The 9,794-nt window shown below is 44.4% G+C and overlaps 1 protein-coding gene across 1 annotated transcript in view; it reads right to left on the minus strand.

Moving 5' to 3' along the window:
• Positions 1 to 329: 329 nt before the first annotated feature.
• The window catches only part of SARC_11479 (hypothetical protein), an 11,517-nt gene continuing 2,052 nt past the window's right edge, over positions 330 to 9,794 (minus strand). Inside the window, exons 4-19 of the mRNA XM_014294436.1 lie at positions 9,513 to 9,656; positions 8,592 to 8,677; positions 8,055 to 8,245; positions 7,566 to 7,795; positions 7,085 to 7,223; positions 6,564 to 6,786; positions 6,068 to 6,221; positions 5,302 to 5,474; positions 4,702 to 4,879; positions 4,373 to 4,494; positions 4,067 to 4,309; positions 3,430 to 3,564; positions 2,936 to 3,123; positions 2,331 to 2,475; positions 1,855 to 2,041; positions 330 to 1,293 (exon numbers count right to left, since the gene is read on the minus strand). Of these exons, the coding sequence (XP_014149911.1) occupies positions 1,076 to 1,293; positions 1,855 to 2,041; positions 2,331 to 2,475; positions 2,936 to 3,123; positions 3,430 to 3,564; positions 4,067 to 4,309; positions 4,373 to 4,494; positions 4,702 to 4,879; positions 5,302 to 5,474; positions 6,068 to 6,221; positions 6,564 to 6,786; positions 7,085 to 7,223; positions 7,566 to 7,795; positions 8,055 to 8,245; positions 8,592 to 8,677; positions 9,513 to 9,656 (2,756 nt within the window). The 3' untranslated portion in view covers positions 330 to 1,075. The remainder of the gene's footprint in view (positions 1,294 to 1,854; positions 2,042 to 2,330; positions 2,476 to 2,935; positions 3,124 to 3,429; positions 3,565 to 4,066; positions 4,310 to 4,372; positions 4,495 to 4,701; positions 4,880 to 5,301; positions 5,475 to 6,067; positions 6,222 to 6,563; positions 6,787 to 7,084; positions 7,224 to 7,565; positions 7,796 to 8,054; positions 8,246 to 8,591; positions 8,678 to 9,512; positions 9,657 to 9,794) is intronic.

Genomic DNA, 9,794 nt, shown 5'->3' on the forward strand with positions numbered 1-9,794 from the left:
ATATATTTGTATATATTTGTATATATACTATATATATATATCTATCTATATATATATGTATATATATTTATTTATACACGTATATATATATATATTTAATATATATATATATATATATGTATATATATATATCTATATCTATATCTATATATATATATATGTGTGTGTGTGTGTGTGTGTGTGCAAATATCTATATGTAGGATTAAAATATATTGGTTTGTATCATCCTATTTATAGAATCGTGCGTATGTAGTTAATCGATCAAACAGGAGAATACGTGTTCTTAGTATTAATACACCACGGTTGAGACGTGAAGTGGTGGCGTGTGTGGGGTTGAGACGTGATTTATTTATATGTAGTGTAGTGAAGAAAAAAAATTCACAAGTATGAGTAGGTTGCACTAATAGTGGTGGCGGGTGTGGGGTTGAGTCTTGAGACGTGATTACATATATTTTGTTTTTATTTTTATGTAGTATAGTAGTGGGAAAAACAAAAATACGCGAGTATGATTAGGTTGGAAGTGTAGGTTGTACTAATAATGGTGGCGTGTGTCGGTGGCTCTATTTGTGGTGGTTTCAAGATTTATCAACTTTCTTTTCTATTGTATTTGACAGCGCTGACTAAACTCAACCGACTACACAGTCGCAGCCGCTGCTTGCAAAGGCAAAGCACTGTAGTGTTGGGCACTTCATCTAGCGCTCTCACGAGGCATCGCGATCTGATCTCCACACCCACATGCGTCTGACTGACCCATTAAAAAATCAACATGTGTTTTTGTTGACGGTTTCTAGAGACTGCTCCTCGTCACATTTAAGTGTTTTGTGTTTCGCGTCTCCAAAACCACACCAAACGCCAGAGAGGTGTTTCCTTGATCATTCGAACAGACCCATCCGCATACTAGATAGCGTGTCACTCCGCTTACAGTACCACTCTCAAGTGCACCGTGCGAGATATGTAGAGCTCCAACAAAGTGTCCAATCGGCTCAGCATCGCTTGCGTATCCGGTATACCCACTACAAGTGTCTTGCGGCTGGATCGGATCCAGATCATTTTGTGTGCTCTCCGATACTTCTAACTACACTACATGCCCTGACACACCCTCGTCGTCACTGTCTGCGTTGACCACACCATCTGATTCGCCATCCAGGTCTCTGTGGTTGCCATAGTTACCATCACTCCTCTTCTGAATTGAACTAGATCCTTTCTCTAGGCCGTCCTTGTCGTCGGCATTGCTGTGCTCGACAAATGGTTCGCCCGCGGCTGTGGTTGTTGCAACGCGCGCCTCGTCATCATCTACAAGAGCCGTAGGTATAATAGAAGATATCTTTAGTCAGAAGTGAGTCTAGTTGAACTGTCTGTTAGACAATGGGGCTACGTATGATTTAATTTCATGTGTTAAATGTTAACACGATGAAGGATTAAAAGAATTGAGGCGTTTACAGCCATGCGTACGATGATGTGAGAATCATACACGTTGCAATACACATGCATTCCCATTGTGCACAGAAGTGGACACAGGAGGTGTTCGGTGTAGACGGTATAAATGTCTGTGTGCTACTATACTGAGCTTAAGCAAATCACACGCACTGCAATTTAATGAAACGAAAGGTTATATCTTGCTAGAGTGACCATCTCCTTGAAAAAAAGATTCAGAACAAACACATACACTCCCCGCTCATACCGCACTACAACACGCATGATGACACAGCATAACTGCTGACACACATGAAGATATGTTCAAGAGATGTCTAACCAACGCTACCACCCACGGATAATATGCAAGCACATGTGCATCCGCAATAGTACTGTGCAACTACACACAACGACACCTATCCGTCCCCGACAGTCCCATACCGATAACGTCTTTTTCGCACAATTTCTCGAGAGACACGGTGCTCGATTTCAACGCCGCATCAGTCTTAGCAAAGCGTATAAAGACCTGTTCCAGTGATGTTTGACTGACATGGAAGTCATCTACGTTGAGGGTCTCTTTTGCGTCCGACATCTTCTTGAATACTTCGGACAACGACATATTGTCCGACTACAAATGTCGGATATCCGACAATTGTAATAGCAGCGATGGGATGGATTAGATGACGGTGGAGTGAATAAAAGAATCGCAATATCAGACAATTGGAATAGCAGCGATGGGATGGATTAGATGACGGTGGAGTGAATAAAAGAATCGCAATATCAGACAATTGGAATAGCAGCGATGGGATAGATTGATGACGGTGAAATGAATCAAAGAATCGCAACATCAGAGCTCTAAGTGACCAACAATATTTCAATGGGTGAACGCCTAACGGACGAATAGACAGCGCACCTACTTTCACATCGATCTGGTATGAGACCATCCTGGCATACTCTTCTTTCAACACGCTTGTCGGGAAGTTAGTGGTAATGAACTCTCGGATAGGCTTTACATCGGCGTCGCTGTTAACCTTGACCACCAGCGCGTAGCCATCTCCGTATCTGTGACGGAACAAGCACAAAGTGAATAACCATATGCGAGAATAACGCGTGGGAGTGTTTGGCGCCATGGCGGACTGTCTATCTGCAACGCTCCTAGTGCTTGGGTCAATTCCGTATCTACGTAGTAACGGGCACACGATAGATTAGACTAAAACCCTAAACCCTGTATATGTACACAAGGACGTGGCAAAATGTTTGTGTAGGGATATACAATTCACTCAATAAATCAGTCACTCAAAAAATACGTTGACAGTCTTTCCAGCACATCAACAGGAACAAGTGCATACACAGAAACACGCATATAATTTTTACATCAACTCACATAAACATCCATAATATCATACACAGGCACACACACTCCTACTCGAGCACACACATATACTATACAATAACATAATACACAAGCACATACATATAAATACTTACCTCCGAACATATACAACCAACCACACACACATACTTATTCTTGAGGTACTGCTGATTGCCCAGACACCGGAACTCTCCATTAACCATGATGGCCAGGCGTGTGCAGATAGCCGATACTTCCTCCATACTGTGCGAAGTTAGTACCAAGGCAAGCCCCTGCGCACGCACGTCGTTGAGTGTATTCCATAGGAACCGTTTAGCCGCGGGGTCCATCCCGGTGGTCTGGTTGGGTATGCCGATGCGTGTACAGAGGTATAAGAATAGGACACGAAGAGCCGCGCCAGTGCATGGGGTTAAGCTTGGGTTCTAAAACCTTAAACCCTTGGAGGATGATACTACCCTTAGAATAGCAACCCGTTATACAAACCGATATGGACCGCTCGTGCAAGTCTACCAATACACATGGGCTAGGCTACCGACGTAATATTCATAGCTACTTTGTCAATATTTTGGGAGGCTATGTAGTATTCAATTGAATGAAAACCCTAAAAAGGAAAACCCTAAGAAGAAGCATGTACTTGAACTTACCGGTTCATCCAAGAAAACGATCGGTGGCGTGCCAACCAGGGCGATACCGGTACTCAGTTTACGTTTATTACCACCAGAGTACGTTTTCGCCTGCCGGTCAGCCCACTTCTCTAATTGCAGCATCTGAATGATGGCCTGGAAATAGAATAAGAATAAGATTCGTGTGAATATATATGAGAATAGGATACGTTTACAAGCATATTAGATTGAAATACGGTTTATAAGCATATATACACAAAACAACGGAGTTCGCATATACTATATATATATATATATATAACTTAAAGAACACAGCCAAGTGACCGATATTATTATCTCACCCACTAAATAGTGAGTTAAGTGTGTATGTGTCGGTCGCCGACGCTACACGCACTGGTGTTTATGGTCCAAAGATATGGCCAGCAATCGTAGGCTCTCGTACGGAACATGCACCATGTAACTATTTATCTGCACTATATTACGAGCTTCCCCCAGAAACAAACTAGTATCAAACACAGGACACAGCAGCGCACATATGACCAAAGAGTGCATCAACCTTTGCGACAGCAAACACACACACACACACACACACACACACACACACGCCAACGCGCGCGTACACGCATGCATACGCACACGAAATCTAAGTATAACACACCTCAACCGAATCGTCGACCTCCTTATCCTGGATGCCGCGCAATCTGGCGTACATCTGCAGTGTCTCACGTCCCGTCATCAGCCCAATGAGTGCGTCAAATTGTGGGCAGTAGCCGATGTTCTTGCGCGCTTTTTTCAGCGCGGAGACGACGGAGTAATTCTCTAAGTACGCGTTTCCCGACGTCACGCTGAGATCACCCGTCAGCATTTTGAAGGTGGTCGTCTTACCCGCGCCATTGATACCCTGGTGTGTGTATGAGAGAGGTGAGTGTGGTAGTATGTTAATTTAGATGGAAATGGTCTCTACTGGAGGCCTGAATAGTTTGAATGTGATGCGTATGTTATTTGACACACACAGGTATATACATGATTGCATGGACATACATGACTGAGAACCAGACGATGGCATGCACATCTGAGCACACCCCACTACCAACCTTCAGTCAACTCTATATATATATATATATATATATATATATATATATAATATAGTATATATATATATATATATAATATATATATATATATAACTATTATACATATATATATATATATATATATTCGTCATGTACACCTAGGGCTCGATATGCCACTTGCACGCTCACACTAGACACTGTTGGATTCAACGATATACACAGACAATTGCACGTACCTTGGTCGGCTTTTTACGGATGAAGAACCGGTACTCAATAAGCAGCACAATTCCAAAGAAGACAAATCCCTCGAGGAACATGAACAGACAGTTCTTTCCCGAGACATTCCAGCTGAGCGCACTCTGAGGTGAGTAGTTGAAGCCTCCGGAGAATAGGTCATTCTGCGTGTGTGGAGAGACAAGAGTGTCAGATGGACACACGGTTAGCATGTGTGTGGCAAGGTAAGGGGATAAGACATACTAGACATACATGCATATGCATATATACACACATATACATAAATAACATACATTTCCATTCATATATATATACATATATAAAAAATACATGTACATGCATATATATACATATACAGCGGCACATGAACGCGTATGTGGCTAAACACTCGAATAACATACACGTATATGCATATATATATATATACATATACATTTATAACACATACATGTACATACATATATACACGGATATAAAACATACATGTACATGCCTACTACACACACACACACACACGTATATATATATATATATATATATATATAATACACACACACGCAGGTTGGGAAACACTCGGATAACCTACCTGGCTTACATAGCCGGCTACTTGGCTAGCCAAATGGTTGTATGAGATATCCATCAGTCCACGACCCAAGCAATAGTGGGGTACGCACATAAACACCCAGCCCAGAATCTCTGAGACGCCCTCGAGATCTTCGTATTGGTCCATTATAAACGTCGTCAGTGATGTAGCCAGACCTACACACAGACACCAGGACAAGAAGGAAAGACGTTGTTAATAAGACTAGTGTTTATGCAGGTGTATATGTGGCACACACTCACCAGTACAAGAACGGAAGACGCTAGTAATAGGGCAAGTGTTCATGTAGGTGCATATGAGGTACACACAACAATACAACACAACGCACCACTCCACTCACATCCCGTGTCCTAAATATGTGTTTGCGCACCCAATAGCAGTATCATCAGCCATGCAACGACTAACCTCAACAGAATGTAAAAGTTATTCGCATGGGACAACAAACACTCGTAGCACGCACGCACACAGGCTACCTAGCAACATGTTAAGGCACGTTACCTAGCAACATGTTAAGGCACGTTACCTAGCAACATGTCAAGGCACGTTACCTAGAAACATGTCGAACAAGATCATGGAGGACAGGGCAGTGGATGGCACCTTAACGTCGAACATGCAGATGTATATGAGTGGAATCACAGACCACCCGAGCAGCAGGAACAAGCACACAACAGCGTAATAGTAATAGGTACAGACAACAGACACTCGTCACACGCACGCAGGTTGCCTAGCAACACGTTGAAACGCACGTTACCTAGCAACATGTTGAACAGAATCATGGAGGCCAGGGCAGTGGATGGCACCTTAAAGCCGAAGGAGCAGATGTACATGAGGGGAATCACAGACCACCCGAAGAGCAGGAACAAGCACACAACAGCCCCGTAATTAGACCCTGTGTAGTACTCCACCTGTGTGGTGTGAAGGCAAGCTATGGGAATGAGGTGTCGCATGGGGGGGTAGGGATAGAGTAGGATGGGAGTGTGTGGGGAAATGGGTATTTTACAATTGGTTCCTCCTCTATAAAGGTATTCCAATTGGGTTCTCCTCTACAGAGCCATTCCAATTGGTTCCACCTCTATAGAGCTACTCCAATTGGTTCCTCCTCTATAGAGCTACTCCATTTGGTTCCTTCTCTATAGAGCCATTTCGATTGGTTCCTCCTCTATAGAGCCATTCCAATTGGTTATCTCTTAAGCAGAAACTATACCTAAATACACAACAGAGCACAATACACACCTGCCCACACACACCTGAAAGCCGATGATGATAATTAGAATAACGGTCACCGGGATCAAGTAGTTAATTAGGTCCCACGTGTACGTAGCCAGCCAGAAGCTCACTGTGTCCACACCCGACACAAACTGGATGTGCTTAGCCTTGGTGCGACGCTCATCCACTACGAAAGTCACGAAACTGGCCGCTAAGAAGGACATGGCGAAGATGGTGAAGATGGCCACAGCCAACTCTTGGCCTCTGGGAAGGGCAGAGGGGCAGAGGGGGAGGTGAGGTGAGAGATGAGAGGTGAGAGGTGAGAGGTGAAGAGGTCAGAGATGGGCTGTTTAGCTCAGGCACAGGGTGACGAAGTGATGTGCGGGCATCCACAGAAGTATCTCTATATGATCAATGGGTAAACACTCGGGGTTATCTGTACGTATGCCTATTCAAACACCAGCTCATTCTCAAGCACACACATATATACACATAGACACACAATCACGTAAAGCACATATACACATAAGATACATAGATGCGCAGACGCATAGATACATACCCTTCCTCGATTCGCTCATTCCTAGCAGCGGCTGTGAGTGGTAAAGGGTGGTTGGTGGTGGTAATGCTCATGCCTGGTACATACACCCGAGCAATCGCGTTGTTGAGGACGTTGAGGTAGATAGCCGATCCATGGAGGGCTGTTTCGTATTAGGCACACAACACGGAGCATATAAATGTATGGAAAAGGTAGGTAAAAGTGTAAGGTTAGTAAAAGTGCCAGGTATATAAAGGTGTAAGATAGAGAGAAGTGTAAGGTAGGCAACGGTGTAAGATAGAGAGAAGTGTAAGGTTGGTGAAAGGGCAGAGAACAAAACGTATAAATGTATGGAATTGTGTAGAAGGCAAAATAGGACAGACGCACACTTGCACACACTCATACAAGGACAGGCCAATAAATAACTACAACAACGTAGAAGGCACGCGGAGGTAGTTACACCCTTACACACACTCTCTCTCATATCCACTTCAATATCCCATACCCAGATTCTGGAAGTACTCAGTCACAAACAGTAGCTGGCTGCCGTCGTCTCCGCCCGTGGGGTTGGTTGTCTGTATTATGTAACCGGGATAGATGGTAGCCTCCAAGTCTGTATAGGCTGTGTTGATCCAGTTGAGTGTGAAGTTGGTAGTCGGGTCCACCGTGGTCACGAGTGTGGGACTGAACTCCTGCGTGAGCTGGGTGACCACAGAGTCCGCGAGAGCGTTGCCCCTATTGGTCGAGGGTGGTGAAGTAGGTAGATCTATTTTTAGAACTGGGAGTGTTAAACGGTCACAGCTGGGAACTATGGAGACGTCTTCGTAAGCGAACCGGATACAGCTCGAGAGAGAGCAAGAGCAGGGTATCGCAGGTATTACCTACTGCTCTCAAACACTATACACAGCCAAACAGAAGGCCACACATATACCTACAAACAGCCAGACACACACCACATCAACACCTCACATCCACACACATCCCATATACGTACGCGTTCAGGTTCTGGATAGGCACGCTGCTGGTATCGAGGTCATTGATGTTGAAGGTGAGGGGGGGTCGGTCAAAGTCTTCCTTGATGGTCTTGGCAAGTACCATGGCCAACACCATGAAGATGATGGGGAACACCCACTGGCACAAGACTGCCCCTTTATCTCGCTTAGAGTGCACATAGCGCTTCTTCACCTGGATGAAGGCGTGGGATTAGGAGGATTAGGAGAGATAGGTGTTAGCAACCGCACAGCTAGGTGGTCACGCACATGTACAAAGAAGTCACTTGCACATAAGAAGAGAAAAGACGAGTCGCAATAGGAAGTACACTCACTCAACCTGCATGCACATGAACAAATAAATCGCTTGCAAAACAATGAGTCAAAATAAGGATGTCACACACTCAACGTACCATGGCAGTGTACTGTAATAAGAAGGTCACACACTCAACGTACCATGGCAGTGTACTGTAATAAGAAGGTCACACACTCAACGTACCATGGCAGTGTACTATAATAAGAAGGTCACACACTCAACGTACCATGGCAGTGTACTGTTGTTTCTTGAGTGCCATGCCCGTCTTCAGAGGCGACGGCTGGAACAGCTTTTGACGCATTCCCGATTTGGCTGATATTGGCAAAAAGTATTTTAAAAGTCAGAAACATTACCAGAAATTGGGGGGTTGAGTCCGAAACATTGGCAGAAGCTAGTATAAGTTGTATATTAACAGAAGCTATTATAAGCTATATATTATCAGAAATTGGGTTTAAGTCTGAAACATCAACAAAAGCTACCATAAATCGTATAATGACAGTAAGTGATCTAAGTCCCTCACCCTCATGCCTGTGTTAGGTGCCCATATGCTTGTATGACATCTGCGCACAGCGCAGGATGACATGCGTCAAGGCACTGCACTGCCGAGTGACTGTGATGAACTAAGCCTCGGAGGGCTTAGTTCATCTACCGGTCTCTGTGCACATATCGGTGACTGACCTCCTACTCACCGGTTGCACTGTGGTGTGTGACATATAGAGATACACACAACAACAACCCTAAACCCTAAAAGACGTGGGAAAAGAAGGCACAACGCGACAATGCGACTGTTCTGGAACCAGCCCATACTCTGACTATAATAGAACACAGACTGCAGGCTAGTAACCCTAAAACTCTGACAACCCTAAGCCATAACAAGGTATACACACAGCAACCCAAGACACGGGAAAGGCACAACGCGGCCATCCGACTATTCTAATACACCAAAGCCTATAAATAGAACACATCCTGCAGTTGAGTGATCCTAAAATCCCAAACCTAAAACCCTAACCCCTTATCCCTGCCGAGAGACTTCATGTCTTACTCTCAGGCTTCATCTCCACAGAAACAGCCGCAGTCTCTCCAACCGTAAACCCTACAACGCCAGTCGAGCGACCCTAAAACCCTGTCGTATGTCTTTACGTCTTACCTACAGGCTTCATCTCTACAGACGCAACCGCCGTCTCTCCCACCGAGTCAGCGGACTTGGCAGATGTGTCGTACATATCATGTTTGGACGTGACATCGGTCATAGGCCCGTCGGCGGATTTCTCAGGCATATCAAGTGCACCTCCTATAAGAAAGGTGCAAAGAACGGACACATACTATGACATTAACAAAGAGGATGGTATGGATCAAGAAAGTAGAGGTGGTAATAGAAGCATACCAAGCGCACCACCTATAAGTAAGATGCAAGGAACGGACACATACT

This window comes from Sphaeroforma arctica (genome assembly GCF_001186125.1).
Source record: "Sphaeroforma arctica JP610 unplaced genomic scaffold supercont1.1709, whole genome shotgun sequence".
Lineage (NCBI taxonomy): Eukaryota > Ichthyosporea > Ichthyophonida > Sphaeroforma > Sphaeroforma arctica.